Source organism: Corvus hawaiiensis, chromosome 17 (genome assembly GCF_020740725.1).
Source record: "Corvus hawaiiensis isolate bCorHaw1 chromosome 17, bCorHaw1.pri.cur, whole genome shotgun sequence".
NCBI classification, from domain to species: domain Eukaryota; kingdom Metazoa; phylum Chordata; class Aves; order Passeriformes; family Corvidae; genus Corvus; species Corvus hawaiiensis.
The window spans coordinates 16002177-16021328 of record NC_063229.1 but is presented as its reverse complement, the minus strand read 5'-3'; the positions used below and the strand labels follow the sequence as shown (position 1 = coordinate 16021328).

General features: G+C 42.7%; 1 protein-coding gene across 2 annotated transcripts in view; it reads left to right on the top strand.

Moving 5' to 3' along the window:
* The first annotated feature begins 461 nt into the window (after nucleotides 1-461).
* SLC9A8 (solute carrier family 9 member A8) overlaps nucleotides 462-19152 on the top strand; it is a 20770-nt gene continuing 2079 nt past the window's right edge. Inside the window, exons 1-15 of one of the 2 annotated variants that reach the window (XM_048321793.1) lie at nucleotides 462-537; nucleotides 1157-1335; nucleotides 1651-1731; nucleotides 5793-5851; nucleotides 8369-8452; nucleotides 9401-9502; nucleotides 10328-10362; nucleotides 10934-11077; nucleotides 12303-12441; nucleotides 13617-13722; nucleotides 13882-13998; nucleotides 14738-14820; nucleotides 16545-16656; nucleotides 17093-17313; nucleotides 18364-18510. In XM_048321793.1, coding sequence (XP_048177750.1) covers nucleotides 530-537; nucleotides 1157-1335; nucleotides 1651-1731; nucleotides 5793-5851; nucleotides 8369-8452; nucleotides 9401-9502; nucleotides 10328-10362; nucleotides 10934-11077; nucleotides 12303-12441; nucleotides 13617-13722; nucleotides 13882-13998; nucleotides 14738-14820; nucleotides 16545-16656; nucleotides 17093-17313; nucleotides 18364-18510 — 1617 coding nt within the window. In that variant the 5' untranslated portion in view covers nucleotides 462-529. Of the gene's footprint in view, nucleotides 538-845; nucleotides 1074-1156; nucleotides 1336-1650; nucleotides 1732-5792; nucleotides 5852-8368; nucleotides 8453-9400; nucleotides 9503-10327; nucleotides 10363-10933; nucleotides 11078-12302; nucleotides 12442-13616; nucleotides 13723-13881; nucleotides 13999-14737; nucleotides 14821-16544; nucleotides 16657-17092; nucleotides 17314-18363; nucleotides 18511-19152 lie in introns of those variants that run through there. The other variant, XM_048321792.1, reaches the window with a different exon arrangement.

The window sequence follows — 19152 nt, the reverse complement described above, 5'->3', positions numbered from 1 at the left end:
TCTGAGGGACGGGGAGCGATGGCGGCTCAGGGCACGGGGAGCGATGGCGGCTCTGAGGACAGGGAGCGATGGCGGCTCAGGGCACGGGGAGCGATGGCGGCTCTGAGGGACGGGGAGCGATGGCGGCTCTGAGGGACGGGGAGCGATGGCGGCTCTGGGCACGGGGAGCGATGGCGGCTCTGGGCACGGGGAGCGATGGCGGCTCTGAGGGACGGGGAGCGATGGCGGCTCTGAGGACAGGGAGCGATGGCGGCTCAGGGCACGGGGAGCGATGGCGGCTCTGGGCACGGGGAGCGATGGCGGCTCTGGGCACGGGGAGCGATGGCGGCGGTGCAGTCGCTGCCCCTGCCGAGAGGGGGCGCCCCACGCGCCACCGCCCCCGCGCGCAGCGCGGGAACCGTGACGTGCCCCGCGCGCGCGCCACGGCCCCGCTGTCACGTGACGCCCCGGTCGCGCGCGGCCGGACGTGCCCGCCGGAGCGCCGGAAGCGGCGGCGCGCGGGGCGCCGCGGGAGGCTGAGCCCGGCAAGATGGCGGAGTGAGTGCGCGGCGGAGGGGGCGGCCCGGGGCTGCGGGGCACGGCCGTGCCGTGTCGTGCCGTGCCGTGTCGTGCCGTGCCGGGCCGTGCCGGGCCGGGCCGTGCCGTGCCGTGCCGTGCCGTGCCGTGCCGGTATCGGTCCTGCTGCGGGGCACGGCCGGGCCGTGCTGTGCTGTGCCGTTCCTGCCGGGGGTGCCTCTCCCCGCAGCAGCGGCTCGCGGTGCGGCCGGCCCCGAGCGGCCCCCGCGGTGCCGAGGCTCCGGGCGCTGAGGGCTCCGGGCGCTGAGGCGCGGCGGGGCGCTGGCCGCGGGTTTGTTGGTGCGCACACGCTGCGGGGGCCGGTCGTGCCCTCGGCGCCAGACTTTCGGTGCGTCCCAGGCTGCGCTGCAGCGTGTTGGGTGTCTGCAGTGCGTGAAGCCACTCAGCAGTAATCCGCTCCATGAACGTGAACTTCCAGTATTTGTCTAGTCAGAGACTGCGTTTAAAAAACGACCGTAACGAGTTGGTCACCATTACGAGTTCAGCATGATCTGGTGGTTGGTTGATGTGTGCATATCTGTAGTAGGCTTTATCATGCTGCTCCCATCCAGTATAATCACATATTATATTATCCTGACAGGTCTTCAAATGCCACCCATGAAGTCATCAATGCCACCCTCCACACTATGCTGGCTGCTACTACCAAGTTGGTGGCACCTACACCTCCCAAACCCATCCTTCCAGTTCAGACTGGAGTCCAGGCACAGCAAGAGGAACAGTCTAGTGGCATGACGATTTTTTTTAGTCTTCTTGTTATAGGTGAATGATGAACTGAAAGTCTGTTAATCTCTGTTAATTGTACTCTGTGTCTGAGGACATAGGCCAGCTCAAAATCATAGCGGTTTATTTCTCCTCTGGTTCTCTCTGTGAAGTGGGATTTTGCACAGGCACAGGGATTTAGAACATTTATGGTGGTGGGAGCTACTGCTTTGACTGGTGCTTCTTGGTTTATTGCCAAAGCGAAGTCTACTAAATCATTAGGAGAAATTTGCTTGTGTATTCTAAAAATACTACTGAAAAGTATATTTTATTATTTTCTAACACTTTTGAATCTCCATTTTTTTCCCTTCACAGCCATTTGCATCATATTGGTGCATTTACTGATAGAATACCGCCTTCATTTTTTACCAGAGAGCGTGGCTGTTGTTTCTTTAGGTGAGTAGCCATGACATTTTTGTTGGATTTGTGTTAATCCAGGGACTGTCAGTAGTATGCACTGGAGATAATGCTCTGTTGTGTGTTAGCCATCACTAGAAAGATGCAGCAAACCAGATGCAGTGAAGAAAACAACTAATTAACAGAGTTAAATTGATTGAAGGAATAAAGAAATGAGCATACATGCAGAGACTGGCCCAGAAAAATGACACCTATAGGGATGTCACTACCTGAGTAGTTTGGCATCTTCCTCTAGTTTGCATCCTCAGGGTGGGACAAGATGTGCAGCACTCCCTGGTTATGAGGCTCTGGCCTTCCCTTTGAAGTGATACATGTGTTTATATTGGTGTTGGTAGAATTGTGTCTGAGTGTGGGATTTTAATGTAGCTGGGGACTGCAACTGTCCTGAAAACTCGCCTTAACTATCCCAGTAGTACCAAGACAAGAGCTCTTCCTATGGCTTGAGCCATAAAAGTGTCAATCTTCATGGAGATCAAGTGCTTACTTAATTTGGATTAAATCTGGAGTATTCCTGAGCCTGTAGTTTTATGTCAGGGTAATTTAATTTATTTGTATGCTGTTGCTCCTGATTAATAAATGTGTAAATGAGGAGCAAATCAGGCCAAATACATTCATTATTTTCTCTACATGCTGTCTAATGTTTAAAGAACCTAGTCTGAGTGTTCCCAGCACCAGTTTTTCAGCTGTGACTTGTCTTCAAGATTCTGTGGTATTTTTGCTTCTCTTGCTAGTGATGCTTTCACTGGCAGTTGTTCTAAAATTACAACAAGAAGACAAAGCTGCTCAGTTATAATCTGGATGCAGCTCAAAGGACTGTATTACTGGTTGAGCAGGTAGATTTTTGACTATCCTGGGCTAGGCTGGTACCTTCTCTCATATTTCTTAACTGTATTTTTACACAGTTTCTCAATGGGAGCAAATGAGCTTTCTGGTGCTTGTCAGTAACTGAAGCTTTCTGGAAAACAGGGATCTTCTTGCATCCTGGGTGCTAGATCGAGAAAATCTTAGAGCTGTTACTTGGCAGAAAGAGAAGCATATTTTCCAGCAGTGTGACTCCCTGGATTTGTAGATAACTGGGTGTGGTGGAGACCACATCATGTTTCTCACACAGTAGGTTTTGGAGCTTCAAGCAGCATTCACTTGCAAAGCCCTATGTGAGTTTCAGTGTTTCTGTTTAACTGAAAAACAAACAGGTGGGTAGGGATCCTGTCCTAGTGCTGGGTGTTGCACACACCCTTCATCTTTATAGCAGCAACATCCTTCAGGCTTTTTTTTTGTGCCTTTATGGTTCTGTACATGACACGGGTCCGAGCTGCTGCAGCTCATCCAGACTCACTTTGTCATCCTCACAGAAACCACACAGTGCTTGATTCACTGTTGACACACTTCTCTTTCCGTCCCTCCTTGCGTTGTTGCCATGGACTGGTGAGATGTCTAGTGAACGTATTTCCCAGTGTCCTGAAAGGTGCCAAAAGGACATTGCTATCCCTTCAGTATCCTTCCCCTTTGTGCACAAAAGCCCAAGTACAGGGTGTTGATTTGGCTTCAAATCAGGTTAGTTACCATGGCTGTTAAATAGCTAATCTAAATTAAGCATAATCCCCAATATAAAATGCAGCAGTATAGTGATTGCTCTTGCTGGCATAGCTTTGGATTTTCTTTGCTATCATTCCATGTATCCTGGGCAGTGTGGAGCAGAGGTGTTGAGCCAGCTTGTGTCCCTCTTCCTGCTGAGCTGTGCAGAGCAGCAGAGGCACAGTCATTCTCCTCTTTCTGTTTCTTGTTATTGGCATCTCAGCTGCAGGAGAAGGGTTTTAGCTGTTGGATTTAGTGTTGGTGTGTGCTGTGTTCCTGTAAGCCCCAACAAAATCCTGTTCAAGAAAGAGCTTCTTGCCAGGGCTGTCGCTGCTACTCAGGGTGGGTCAGAAGGAGCAGGGCTGTGTCCCTTGTGTTCTGTTTAGAGGCCGTGCAGGAACTTGCTCAGTTGGGTTTTGTGGTGAACCACAGCAGTCTGTCCCCCCAGTGAGGCGACATGATACCAGCAGATGCAATTCCTGTGAGTCAACAGGGTGTTATACCCAGGAGCAGCCCAGGTAACAGATGTCCTGTGTCATTTCAGCCTTATTTATTTAGTTTATAGACTCAGTCATACTTAAAGTACTCTCAGCCCTGGTGACAGGACTCAGCACCTGTATAATCACTGGAGTTGCCAGCTCAGTGCTGCTCAGTCACCCTCTGGTCCTGGTAATGCTCTGCACAGCTGCAAGAGCACAGCTTGAGTTTCAAGTATCCAGTTTTGCCAGCAGTGCCAGAAAGTGAGGTGTGTCCTGTTTTGACTTGTAAATTAAGCAAATGTTCTCAGGAAGTCATTGAAGGCTAATAAAAGTGGCAGCAGAGAAGAGGGGTATGATTTTCACAAATGTTTTTCCTCCCATTGTCTAAGCTGCTCGGAAGCTTCCGATTTATGGTTTCTAGGGGGTGTGTCTCTGCTGCTGGACTGGGGGAGTGCGTTCTCTGAGGCTGGATTTTGATCCTCGTCCTTATAAGTTGCTGGAATTTTGTTGGTAACAATAGTTGCCTGAAATGTTTTTTCTCTTTGATTTGTTACTGAGTTTTAACATGTTCTCAGAAAAAATGAAGGTTGGTTGCAATAAGAAAATGCCTATAAAATTTTCCAAAAAATGAGGTATAGATTAGTAAGTCTTACAGACTTACCCTTCTAATTAGCCCCTTGACAGAATGGACCTGCCTGATTTAATACAACCAGCTGATCAAAAACTGCGTTCATTCATTTAGTAATAAAGGAAGAGTAGTTTGTAAATGTATGTGGCATGTGAGTGGCTGTATCTGTGTTCTGTCCTTCAAGGAACAACAGACCTTTGATGTTCCTTCATGAATGTTTTCCCCTTCCTTTCCATAGAAACTATTTCATGGAACAGTTATTTCTACCCTCTGGGACTGATGCCTTCACAGATTTTTGTATAAAAGAAGGCTTAGGCCTCATGGCTTTGTGTGTGTGACACATCCATCAGGAATAATCCATGTGATTCTGTTTGTGAGACGCTTTTGTTAGCTACAGCATGAGAGGAGGTCTCATGAGTTGAAGGAAAGCATGCTTAACATGAGTTACAGGAAAGCATACTTAAAGCTTCTCAGACACTTTGTACCTTTCATTTGGAGTATTTGACTTCTATGTCCCAGTGTTTGACTGTAAAGTCTCCATTCTGTAAATAATAAAACACAACTATGCAGAGACACAGATCTGAAATCTGACTAAAGACAAGTTCCCTATAACTACTTGAAAACAACTAATGACAGTTCATGAGTTATCTTCATGACTTCCAGAAGAAATATTGTTACAGTTTTATGTCTTTATGTTTGAAAATGTATAGGAGGAAAGAGTACGATAACCTTTAACCATTGAGTTTGCAGTAGCCTTGATAAAATTATTTTATATTCAGATTATTTCTACATGACTTAAACAATGTGTAATTCATTTGGAAAATAGTTCTGACAGGGTCTCCACCCTGATCAGAGTTTGTTGCCTTCTTCATTGCCAGAAAGTGCTATGATTTCATTCAAACAAAATTCATTTCTGTGGAGAAGACTGATTTCATTTAAGCTGCTTCAACTGCAAATAATACTGAAATGACATGAAGCACAGATGCCTAACTATAACTTCCTGATTCTTCAGCAAGAAAGGTGGAATTTTATTTGAGTGCAGCTTAGATGAGAAGCGGTTTGAGTAGTTAAGCCTGTTACCTTTCTGAACCAGTGAGCATCACACTCTCAGTAGGTCTGTTCGGAGTTGGGATATCCCAAGAGACAATCTGTTGTGCAGGGAAGCTCTGGAATTATGTAACATGTTGGAAATTGGATATTTGGGTATTAAACCCAAAACTACTCCGTGTTTTCATGGTTTAGGAATGAAAGACTTGCTGCACTATGTTTTGCCTTGTTTTCACTTCTAAAACTTGGAGAGCTGATAAACAGTGATGTGTTTTGTGGCTATTTCAGAATGTTTTCTTATTCTCTCCTAGGTATCCTTATGGGAGCTTTTATAAAAATCATAGAGGCTCAAAAGCTGGCCAACTGGAAGGTAAAGTTGTAACAATTAATTTTTAATTGTAGAAAAATCCCTAAATCTTATGAAAAAGGCTTTGTAATACTCGATGTTTTAGAGGGCAAGTCCTAGCAGAAGTTTCTGCAAGAGCTGAAGTCTACAGTGAAGCAAGGATTTTGTCTCCTACCATTTAGCCACATTATCAAAGCAATGAACTCTTCACTATTCCTGCTTTAATTTGAAATCTTGCAGCATTTAAACTGTGATTTTGTTTCATAGCACCAAACAGTTTATTAGATCACTGAACTGATTGAAGTCACAGTGATTTGAATTGCCAGTTCTAAACAGGATTTATATCAGCCAGCTGAAAATCTTGGTCTGAGTAGTGAATTTTAATCCTAGCTTGCAGCTTTATATTTCTTGGCAGTTATTGCCCTAAAGGAAGATTTTTTTTCTCCTTAGTTGAAATACATTAAAATGCATAGATTTTCATCCTGATGTAGCTTTTGAACTACATATTATACTCCTTCTTTTGTCAACTAACTACACTGGTTCTGTGTACACTTGTTTAAACACTTACATAGCTCAACAGTCATGTTGTAATATTTCATTTTTACATATGAAGTCATTAGAAACAGTGGGGGCTGCAGTAGTTAGTGCTTTTTCATTCCTGATTTGTGTCAACTGGATTTGACTTAAAATTGAAAGTCAGTTAAATGGTCACAACATCAGCATTAAAATAGTTTCTTATTGATTAAATAAAATAATCTGAGTAAGATCATGTATGTAAGAAGGAAAAAGAAAGCTTTGTGCTCTGATTTGAGCACTTGTTCTCCAAACACAGGAAATACTGATCACAGCTGGTGAATTATGTGGGGGTTTTTTGGGAAGTGTTGGTCATATCTTGGGAGGCACTGGGGAGCTGTGCTTGCTTGTGTTGGCAGCCAAGGTGAAAGGCCACAGATACCACATAGTTAATTTGCTTATTTGAGTTACTTTCACTGTAATAAAGCTTAGGTTTTAACGTAGGCTGTTGTAATTTTAGATATGAGATTTTCTAATCAATAATAATTATGGACTTTATTACATGGTTATAAATGGTTCTAAATATATTAAATACTTTTTGTTTATCTGATAAGATAAAAAAAAAATATTTAACTGCAGACTATATCCCTGTACAAAGCAAATCTTGGATCATATCCGTGCCCTAAAAATTTTGTAATGTAATTTCTAGTGATCACTCCTTGCTGAGTGTTCATTCAAGTTCACCACTGAGACCTTGTGCTTGCCGGTGGTTCTTGGCTAGCACAGCTGATAATCAGAGTCCTCGTGTTTTATTTTCCTCTGCTTCCATGCAGCACAAACACGGTCCTTCCTTTCCATTGTTCTCACTTCCTTGTCCAGCTCTGGTTTCAGGGGCTTTTAACAAGTGTAGTGACTCAGATCTGTGGGTTTTGTTCTGGTGCAGTTACTGTGCTGACAGAAGCAGGCAGTGTCAGCCATCGATTCACAGGATTGTGCGTGCACAATCATGGACTGGAGCATTTCAGTCTAAAGGATGAGTTTTGTTTTCTAAGCCCCCCAAATCCTTTAAGATGATTATCACTGGTACAGGCAGGAATGAGACTTTAAAGAGATGAGTACCTCTGTTTTGAAAGCTGGTGTTTGAACAGAGCAGTCCATCAGCTGTTTAACCTGGATTTAAACAAGTTAATCGGTGCTTGCGGAGGTGACGAGCTCTACCGTGTTCAGTGCTGGGGGGACCAGGAGGGAGTAAACAGGTGGGTAAAGAGACTGGCCCCCTCAGCTGGGATTCATTTGCCTTCTGTGTTTAGTCTGCCAGCAGAAAAACCAGGGTGCCAGGCTGGGGGTACAGCATGAGCAGTGTTAGCCAGGGGATAAGTGCCAAGGACTGAGGACACAAAAAAATAGCCTCTTACCTCATGGTGGGTTCCATTTATATCACTGTGATGGCAAAAAGGAACCATCAGAATAGTACCATTCAATTCAGGCAGAAATTACATTTGCTGAGAAGAATGCAGCCTCAGACCCCTCTGGTGGTGTGTCACCTGAGCCTGGTCACCTGCAGGGGCACGGGGCTGATGATGTGATTTCCTCTTGTCAGGTGATGAGTTTTCCAGTGAACCTGCCTAGTCCCAGCTAACCTGTTCTGTTCAAACAGTGGCCGAGAGGTCACCGTTCCTTGGCAGTCCTTACAGATTTCCAGACACTCAGATAAAGTGGCAATACTCTTTGTGGAAACAGGAAGATTTTTCTTTACCATAAATAACTTGTTTTCTATGCAGCTTTTTTGGAGACGGTAATTTAAAATAAGTAACTCCTAAATTTCTATCACTGGGTTGCAAAAGAACAATAGAAGTAGCTACCCTGGAATAGTTTACTGCTCTTCAGTCTTCTACTTCGTGATAAGAAGGGAGAAAGATTTTTCATTTTGCAACACTATTTTTTTTAATAGCTTTTCTTTTGGAAGACTTGGTATTATTTCAATAATGATGATATCCCTGAAATTAAAATTGATTTTTTTTCTTGCAGGAAGAAGAAATGTTTCGTCCAAATATGTTTTTTCTGCTTTTGCTTCCACCTATTATATTTGAATCTGGATATTCACTGCATAAGGTCAGTCCCTGCCAGACACTCATTTTGGATGTTGAGGTTTTGTTTGGAACAGATTCTGCTTTTAGTTGTGTTCATGAAGCTTAGGATAATTGCATTAAATTCCATTATATTAATCATTAGGGAATTGAGAGTGCAAAATTTAAGCCTCTTCAACCCAGAGTGCAGGGAGTGTAGCTTTGTTGCTGATAACAGTGCTGGCAAGGTGTTGGGTACAGCACAGTCGAGGTTTTCCTTGGCTGGAGAGGTTTCTTACCTCACCAGAGCTGTACAAGTGCTGGTGTGAAGGAGAAGAAGTGGGAAGGAGTAGGATCAGAAGTGGGAAAGGTGGGGTCACTCCACAGCTAAAGAAGGAGAAAATGTGTGCAAGGGTTCTGACCCCTTGCCTGGGGGCCCGTGTTTCCATGGGCATTTCTCACTGCACTCATCCTGGCCGAGGGGCTTTGGTGCTCCTGTGTGCAGCCTTTGTGCTCCAGCTGTGCTGCAGGAGAGGGAGGGAGCAGGGGCCATGGTGATGCCAGGAGCTGGCACCAACACTGGAGATCTTTTCATACAAATCACAAGGAATGGACCAGCAACTGGGAAGTGTACAAGCCTTTTTCACATGCCCTCTCTCCAACAGAGGAATTAACTTACACTTTTGCTAGGTGGCGAATATGTCAAAGTGCTGGTAAATATCCAGCTGTTTGCCTGAGGATTGGGTTGTTGTTATGGTCCCAGACTGGGAATCAGTCCTGGGAATCAGAGGGAATTGCCATTGTCCTCGAGAGAGCAGCAGTCTCTTTAGGCAGATGGTGTGGATGTGTGTCCTGGGGTACCTGGAACCAAACTAATGAGCCTTTATAATCGGAAACCCAGTTGTGAATTAGAATCTAATTAAATGCAAACCCAAACACGAGTTTTCCCTCAGGTCATTTTTACTAATTTACTTATTTTATTACTGTGTTCCAGGGTAATTTTTTTCAGAACATTGGTTCCATCATTCTGTTCTCAGTATTTGGCACTGCAATATCAGCTTTCATTGTAGGTGGAGGAATCTATTTCCTGGGCCGGGTAAGACCTACTGCTTTGAAGCACTTAAGTTTATCTGGCTTGTTATTTGAAAGTCCATTTTTCAAGAGCTGACAAGTATAGTGAAAGTGAATTCCTGTGTCACAAAGTCCAGTTCTCTGCTCTCACAAGGGCAGTGTTATACAACCCCTTCCATGATACTGCTGGAGAGGCCATGGGGTCTCCTTCCCCGGGAATGCTCAAAAGCTCTCTGGACATGGTCCTGGGTACCGTGTTCCAGGGACCCTGCAGAGCAGGCAGGGTGGAGCAGGTGCCCTCCGTGGTTCCCTCCAACCTGAGCTGCTCTGTGACTCTGTGACACAGCATGCTTCATGGGAAAAGCAATTAAGAATTGAGTTTTACTTTTTTGTAACTTCCGCAATCTTCCTGTTGCAAGGCTGTTCCAAAACCTTTGTTCTCTAGAGCCATCTTATACTCTACAATATTAAATTTGTTTGTTCTCTCAATATTTTTTTTGCTTCTGTGATTTGGTGTTTCCCATTGATTACATATAGACACAGATATTTGTCTTTTCTCTCAGACTTCATTCTGGTAGGCTAAACATTCTATACTTTCCTCTTTGCCACTCAGATTTATTTTCCTTTGAATGTCTTAGTTACTCTACTCACCTGACTCTGCCCTAGTTCCCTGATCTTGGGTGACCAGAATTGTAGCAGCAGATCACTGTTGGTGGGCAGTGTTAAACTGGATAACATCACTACTGTGGATTTTTCTTAATAATGAACTCAGGATTTGATGAATAGTTTGGTTTTTAAGAACAGCGGAACACCACAGTTGATTGTGATTATGTTCTACCTATTCTTTCAGGCTGATGTAATTTATAAACTCAACATGACAGACAGGTAAGCTCTTGGGGAAATGGTATAGTATATGAAATGAAGCTTGCTTTCAGGATAGCTGTAGGTGGGAAATGCACTGCAGTTGGCCGCCTCTTTTGGTTAGTGCTTAGATTGCTGAGATTCAACATTGTGTATGAAACTAAGAAATAGATGGAACACTTCTGTATCCTATTTATTACGCCCGTATTTCCAAATAGTGGTGGATTATACTCCATTCTATTGTGTTCTAGTCTATTCTGTTCTGTGCTCAGTGATTTCTGTAGACAGATACTGGGTATTTTAACCAAACGTTAACATTTGTAAACTTGGATTAGTTGGTATTATTAATATAGGTAATAAGGGTATAACTTCCCTGTCCAAATCTTCTCTTAAAAGACAGAATAAATTTTTCAGTGTCAGTAATGTAGATTTTTTCAAGAACTTAGCTAATGGCCAAGTTCTTATGACTGGAAAGGGAGCACAGCTTATCACTGTGTGGAAACTGTAACCTAAATGGGCTTTGTTACTGTTGTTCATGTAAGTTACTAGGTAGGTATTTTTCTTTCATCTACTTTCCTCTTTTGTGTTCTCCCAGTTTTGCATTCGGCTCTTTAATATCTGCAGTTGACCCTGTGGCTACTATTGCCATTTTCAATGCCCTTAATGTGGATCCTGTGCTTAACATGTTGGTTTTTGGAGAAAGTATTCTCAACGATGCAGTCTCAATTGTCCTGACTAAGTAAGTGCATTGGAGCCAGACATGTTTATGGAAGCAGTAACTACCTTGTTTTCTGTTAGTTTTTTGGATATACAGTAATTCTTCCATCTCCATTTGGAACAAATCATGTATTTCTGGTGTAAAGCTGAATCTTGTATGGTGCTTCTGTGTAAAAAGCAGTCCATAACATGAACTGCATAGGCAGAGGACAGTAAATGGTTGCCTCATTACCGCTACCTCAGTGCCTTATCTCATTGGCCCCAGATAATTGATTGCTTTCTAATTCCATTCATTTATCAGCTCTCCTTCCATCTGAGGGTCCTGACGACAGGAACCCCACATGTCACCTGTCAGGCTTGGCACAGAAATATTCACCTTGTAGAGAGCAGCTCAGTCTCTGTGCCATTGGCTTATGCCCAGGGTCCCACTGGCCAGCATCCATGCAATAGGGTTATGTTTATGTTGGAGCTACCACGGGAAAGAGGAACATCCAATATCCTTATCTTTTGCCCATGATAATTCTTTGGGTCTGAAAGAGTAAAAAATTGATAGATGTATCTTCATGTTATTGCTGAAGCTGATAGATGTGACTGAATGTATAGAAGGAGCAGCTGTACCAAGCAGGCAGCGGAGTCAGAGTAATTTTCTAATGAACTAATTGCTTTTACTACAGTTGTGGTGCTTTTAGGGAAGACCCTGAAGGCTAAAAGCAGCCAAAAGGAACACTGGTTTTCTTTGCACAGAATTTCCATGAAATACATTCCTGAAATTCAAAGAGGTTTCTCCCATTTCCTCCTAAGAGCTGCTGTGTTTTCTTTCAGTGACCTTCTTGTCTCTCATCCACACTTAAATATTTGATGAGAGTTCTTCCTGTTCATTTGTTCTTCTCAGAGGATCACATGAGTTTTTACCGCTGTAAAATGTGTTTCCTTTTCGAAGTTTGAACATTGTTTTGAAATACTGGGCATCACCATAGCCTATTTACGCCATTCTGGGATTCTTCAGAGGAGCAATGCTGGATTTTTAGCAGAATTAGGTTTCCCTTTGGGGATTACACTAAGGCTTGATTTAACATCTTTTGACATTCCTCTTGTTATATATATCACAGTAAAAGCCTTTTAAGAGTGGTAGCAACAAAGAAATGGGAGTCTTTTTTGTTGTTATGCTCAAAAGATGTTTGATATTTTTGGATCCAGGCTTGGAATGTATAAGCATTTCTTGTTATTTCTCTTTTAATTGTATCTAGCACAGCAGAAGGTTTGACAAGAGAAAATATGTCAGATGTAAGTGGATGGCAAACCTTTCTACAGGCACTGGGATACTTTCTCAAGATGTTCTTTGGCTCTGCAGCACTTGGCACGCTTACTGGTCTTATTTCTGCATTAATATCCTTTTTTAATCTTGGTGATATATATGTATACATTGGTATACAACTGCAACATTCTAATAGTATTTTTTTTCTCGTCTTCTCCAGCATTTCTTAGAGGGTATTTCTTGTTAGACATTATTTTGTTTTTATGTTAGTGTGCATGGATGTGTATTAAAAGTGGCATCAAATTTTTATGAACATAATTAAGGTCTGACATGTTGTATAATAGCTTATGTGCATTGGAGTGTTATAAGATATGGTAATTGTTTTGTAAATTCAAAATATATTAATTCCATTTCAATACCAATCCATTTTAGCAAGCATATGGCTGCTTTTTTACATACATAAAACAGTTAATTAAAAAGAAAAAAAAGCTGCTTTTCCCGAGGGCCTTTGAGTCAGCCCAGCTCATTTGTCCCTATGGATCATGTGCAGGCAGCTGAATGCAGACACTGTTCTGTTTGGATTTACCCTGGGTTATATTTTGCCTCTTCCACTTCCATGAGTTGGTTGCGAAACAACCCAGGAGCTCCTCTGCTGAGATCAGGAAGGCTGTTTGCTGTAGCCCAGACACCTTTGTTACTTTTTGGGCTTGTTTAATGCTAGCTCTGACTTCAGTTTATGAGGTCTGAGCTGTTCAACAGTTGCTCACGTCAGCTGCCAAACACCTTGTTTGTAAACAACAAGAATAGAATGTTTGATTAAATACAGACATATTTCCCATCTTGGTTCATCACCCTAATTCAAGAAACTTTTAAATTATTCCATACATCACAACCAAAGAGGGAGACAGATGTTCAACACTTCTTCGACTTGTATCTAAATGATACTAAGTCAAAGAGAAAAGCAGCTTAATTGCCCTGTACAGTTATTTGTGCCTCAGAAGTATTTGATTTACCTGTTGTTATCAGTATTGTAGAGGCACATCAGTAACAGATCATTTTTTGTCTCTAGCTCTGTCTTCTGACAGACTTCTACCAGCAGTAGCTTCTATAAGAAACATTCCTCATACAAGAAGTTACTAATCTTTCCATACTTGAGTTGAACTCAAGGCCAATGTGTAGATTTTATTGGCTATTCAGAGGAGAAGTACATTAAGTATAATAATTGTTTTGTAATGGAATGAACACATCAAAATATTTCTTTGATTTATTTCTTAATTTCCTTTTTCCATAACGTTTCCATGTGTACGTACTAAAGCACATTGATTTAAGGAAGACACCTTCCCTAGAATTTGGGATGATGATTATCTTTGCTTACCTTCCTTATGGACTTGCAGAAGGTATCTCACTCTCGGGTGAGTAGCAAAATGAGTTCTGACCACACTGTTTGATATGTTAAAATATTTATATATTGCTGTAGAAACAAGTTTTGCCTTGTGAGAAGGTGACTCTGGAGGGTCTCAGCAGTAAATCCTTGCAGAGTCTTCTGCTGACTGCCACATTCTTGCCCACAGGTATCATGGCAATCCTGTTCTCTGGCATCGTGATGTCTCACTACACACACCACAACCTGTCCCCGGTGACACAGATCCTGATGCAGCAGACACTCAGAACTGTTGCTTTCATGTGTGGTAGGTGCTGCCTGCTATTAAATCTGGTATTAACAGTTTAAAATTTAGTTTGCATGGAACGGTCATTCTGTTGAGAGCAGCAGAGATGTGAATTTGCATCCAGGCATTTGTGTGTCAATGGTGCTTGTCTTTAAGAGAAGAGAGTGGAGGCTGGAAGGCACTCAAAAGTCACCTTTCCTGCCACACTGGATAAAACATACAGTAAATCTCTCTCCCATCCTGCAGGCTCCTGCTAAGATTTGCCATGAGATTGATGACCAAATAGAGATCTATGACTCGTGTATTCCTCTAGTCTGTTTTTAGTTCTAGTAGATGAGGGTTGAGTGTTTTGGTTTTTTCTTTTTGTTTTTTTATTTAATATAAAAATCTACTTGCAAAAACAGTAACTTCACATATGGAGAAGTTTTTGGAAGTAGTGGTACAAGCAGCTCAGAGTCCTAGAGCCTTTCCAGTTCCTTTACAAAACCAAACCTTTGAAGAAATGACATGTTCCTGTATTACAAATATGTCCCAGATTTCCGGGGGCTGCCATGAATGAATTCTGCATTGTTTGCAGGAGGGTGCAGCGTGATCAGGGAGTGGCTTTGCTGCAAACTGAACCACTCCTTACCTGAGCACCAGCAGCTCTGCAGGGTTTGGTCAGGAAATGCCTTTTCATGTACTGTATGTAGTAATTAATAATAGGAGTAGAAAAGGTTTTCTAGAATTCTTTATTTACTATGTGATTTCTCTTTTTCAGAAACGTGTGTTTTTGCATTTCTTGGCCTGTCAATTTTTAGTTTTCCTCACAAGTTTGAAATGTCCTTTGTCATCTGGTGCATAGTAGGTATTTACTTTCTTCCATGCCGTTTAGATACATTTTTGGTATTGGGGAAGGGGGAAACACCTTACAGTTAAAAGATTTTAGAATAATTGTTACAATTTATAGGTTTTTATAAAAAGACTTCCGTATTTTTTGTATATTGCACAAAGTTCATGCTCCCTAATAGCATGAAATTATTCTTCTTGGTCTCAGCACTTTGGTGTACAAATACATCAGTCTTTTGAAATTCCCATCAGCTGGTATTTTGAAACCCTTCTGTATAAGATAAGTAAAAACAATGAAAAGAACCTTGCTTGTTTTGACACTATTAGAAATCTCAAAAGATGTTGAGATTATTATCCATAACCATTCTGGTTATTTTACCAGAAAACAATCATGAGGTTTTTTTACCTGTCTTTGGGTTCCCACAAATGATCTGTTTGAATGGGCAGTTCATAGCAACTCCAGTGCAAACCAGTATCAAACTCTGCTCCTTCGTCTCCCAGCACTGCAGCTTTTGAGTCTTTCTTTCTCATATATTGTTGCAGTCTGTTTATATTAACCAATTTCGTCCATGCATGACTTCATCTCTCTGAGTTCTTCAGAGGAAGTCCTTACTCAGGCCTTCTTCAACGTGTTCATTCTCTGACTCCTTTCCTAATTCTTTGTCTTTCTCCCCATTTCAGCGCAGCTTAGTGCAGTGACACTGAGAGTTACGTTTCACGTGGGCGTTGCCTCCACCTGTTGCCATTGTAATGGCTTAATATCAGCATGAAAAGTATGTTCCCTTTTGCAGAGTCCAGTGAGGGCAACGTGGATCCATTTCCAGTTGTGTACAGCAATGTACACTGACCCATTTAATGCATGGTTCAAGGGAAGAATTGTTATCTACAGCTTCCTGATAGGGATATCAGCACAGGGAACTGCTCTGCCTGCATTACACCCAACTTCCCTATCTAATATGTATCTAAGGTGTGACATTTCCATCTGTGTAGCAATGCCCTCTCAAGTGTAATGCGAATTGTGTAATTTTGGGGTGATTCATAAAGGAAAACAGCACAGCCCTTCAAGGATCCTGCTGACTAATTGTAGGATATTTACCTTATCAAGGTCTGTTTGTAGTGGAGCTTAAAAAGAATGCTCTGGGAAAACCTTGCCTTTTTCTGAGTTAAAGTTTTCACTGTGTTTGTTAATTGTTTACCATTAAATCAATAGTCCTTTTTTTTTATTTTCTGCTCTCAAAGTGTTGCTTCAGTTTGGGGTATGTTTTATTGCCATACCCAGGGAAATGTTGAGAAACAGCCTGATGTGCTGTTTGTTTTGCTTCTGGCCTTTCTGAGCAACTGGGCCACAGGGAGACAATAGAAATACCTTACTGCCTCTTGGCTGCTGTGCCAAGGGAATGATTAAAGGAGCTGAACTGGCTGAACTGAGGAGTACTTTTACCTAAAGTAATTCTTAGTCTCCCTGGAATGCCTCCTGGGTTCCATTTATTTATTATAAATAAAGCAGCCTGGTCTCCATCAGTGACAAGTCTGATTTAGTTCCAGTTAAGCAGACAAAATGTTTCAAGAGTAAAATTCCGCAATGCCCTGTGCTGAGGGGTTTCTCTCTGTTTATGGAGCAGCACACCTTCCTGTGAGCAAAAAGAGCATATTCACCTTCCCATGTAAAACCAGCTGCAACTGGGGCCTCATGGATGTAACACATCAAATGGTCTTTTGCTTTTATTTCTGTTTTTCAGGTGCTGGTTCTGTTTGGTAGAGCAGTGAATATTTTTCCGCTTTCCTACTTACTCAACTTTTTCCGTGATCATAAAATCACTCCCAAAATGATGTTTATCATGTGGTTTAGTGGTAAGTTAAAGCTCAAAATACTGAAAACCAGAAAAAATGTTTTATCTTTTCCATTGTGTGGCCCACTCTAGGAGGAACTGGTTTTTCATTGGTTGAGCAAACTCAATTGAACATTTGCACTATTCTGAAACCCAAGTGCAACAGAAATGTTATCTTTCCCCTTTGCACTGGAGGACTTTGCTCTGGCAAGCCCCATGAAAGCTTTCCTACATAGAGGCTGCTTGTCTCTCTAGGCCTAACAGCTTCACGGCTTGAACAAGAGTGTCTGAAGTGCTCAGACTTGTTTTAGGGTGGTAACCAAGTGATAGATAATGGGTATGCCATAGGTCTGTAAAAAACCTTTTGAAGGTGGTGAATTGCTGTAGAGTTCTCCGGGTGCTCAGGACCGGTGTCGCTGTTGATTGACTCTCCCTTGCTGCCCTGTTCTCTCCCTGAGGATTACGTGGTGCCATTCCCTATGCCCTCAGCCTCCACCTGGGCCTGGAGCCCATCGAGAAGCGGCAGCTCATCGGCACCACGACCATCATCATCGTGCTGTTCACCATCCTGCTGCTGGGAGGGGGAACCATGCCCCTCATCAGGCTCGTGGACATTGAGGACTCCAAACCACGCAAGAGGAACAAGAAGGACGTTAATCTTAGCAAGACAGAGAAGATGGTTTGTTTGGGGTTTTCCTTCAGAGGATCACTGGGGTTTGGTGGGGAGTTTTTTTCAGGTTAAACATTTTTCAGGACTAGTACATAATTTTTTACTAAAATGTTAGATGAAGGCAGTAGAAAAAACCAATGTAGTAGGAAAAAGCCAAGCAATATAATTTCAAAATATCCCAAAGACAGAGTTTGGTAGTGTTTACTCAAAATATGTGTTTGGACAAGGGGAGGAGAAATAGTCTCTTAATTCGATCCAATTATAAATTGATCTATGGGAATTAAAGTAACCCCTGCAAAAGCATAAAGAAGATGATAGAGGATTGAGTCATATACTGAGAGAAAGTAGTTGGTATAGTGTGAGACAGAAGTTAATCATAAAAGGCAGATGGAAATCATTTTGAAAAAGTCAAAGGCCATGAGAAGGTGGTAACAACAGCCCCCTCTGACTGGACTTTATTTTGAAGCAATTTCTGGCAAAGCAAGAGATCTGACAAAGCCAACAGCCACTCTGGAACCGCTTGTGCAAAAGACTGGAGAATATGAAGTATCACAGGACATTTTTTGCCTGTTTTTCCCTAAACCATTGAAGAGTATATACAGAGTATTGTTCTCTAGGATCTTAAGATCATTTTCTCTTTGCATGAGGTCGACTGTAGTCTTTAGAATTACCTTGAACTGTCCACACAAGGAAGTGCAGGAAGAGTGCAGGGACAGCGCGTGTTCCACACAGCTCAGTTTTCAGTGGCACAATGACAGCAGTGGTGCTTGCTGGATGAAAGCATTGTCCAGCTCACAAGAGAAAACCTGCACAGTAGAAACCTGCTCTCAGCAGTAGTGACAATAGAAAACATGGAACATTTGAGGTGGCTCTGGGATTCGATGGCTGAACAGACTCATACAGCCCCCAGCCCTGCAAGGCTGGGGTGGGGATCATTTCCATATTGTTCCAGCATGGCAACTGGTTGTGATAAGGGAGACCACAGAGCAGGGGCTGAAGCAGGGTGGTGGGATGACTGCCACTTCTCTTGGGTTATTCCAATATTTGTGATTTTTCTAGGGAAACACTATAGAATCTGAGCATTTATCAGAGCTCACAGAGGAGGAATATGAAGCCCAGTACATAAAACGCCAGAACCTCAAAGGGTTTATGCGGCTGGATGTCGAGTATTTGAATCCTTTCTTCACCAGAAGGCTCACACAAGAAGTAAGTCTTTCTCATTTTCTTGAAGAAGAGAAACTGGTTGAATTGGTTGTTGCCCTCAGTACCACACAGGGCTCATCATGCAGCCATACAACTTGTGTGGGGACAGTGGGACATCTGTGTATTGCTCATGCATAGAGCAGCTGTAATGAACAGCTGCTTTGTAAAAGTGCAGGTTGAACTAAGTGAGCATCTCAGAGCTACCCCAGATAAACTTGGTGTATGGATTTGTTGAACTTCCCTTTAATCGTGCAGAGAACCATGAATGGCATCAGGAGTCACTGGCTGCTGCTGCTGCTAGAAAAAGCTGCTGCCACTCGGGGAGAGGTTTTAAAGTGCTGTCACATACAGTTCCTGCCTCTTACTGTCAGTGGTCCTGTGACTTCTGGAGCTGTGATGTTGCTGCAGAGTGCAGTTTCTATCTTGGAAATAGGCACCAGCATTGCGCCCTTCACTTCGCAGGCTGCTCACTGGGTACCAAAGCTCTGAGGCTGTAAATGCAAAACAACACCTGACTGAACGTGTAACGTACCAATGAGTGGTTCCGAGGTATAAATACTGTGCCTTTTTCACTCTCATGCTTCAGAAATCTGAGGCTCCTTAGTCACAGAATTCACTGTTTTTCCAATTTCTCATGGAAGCATT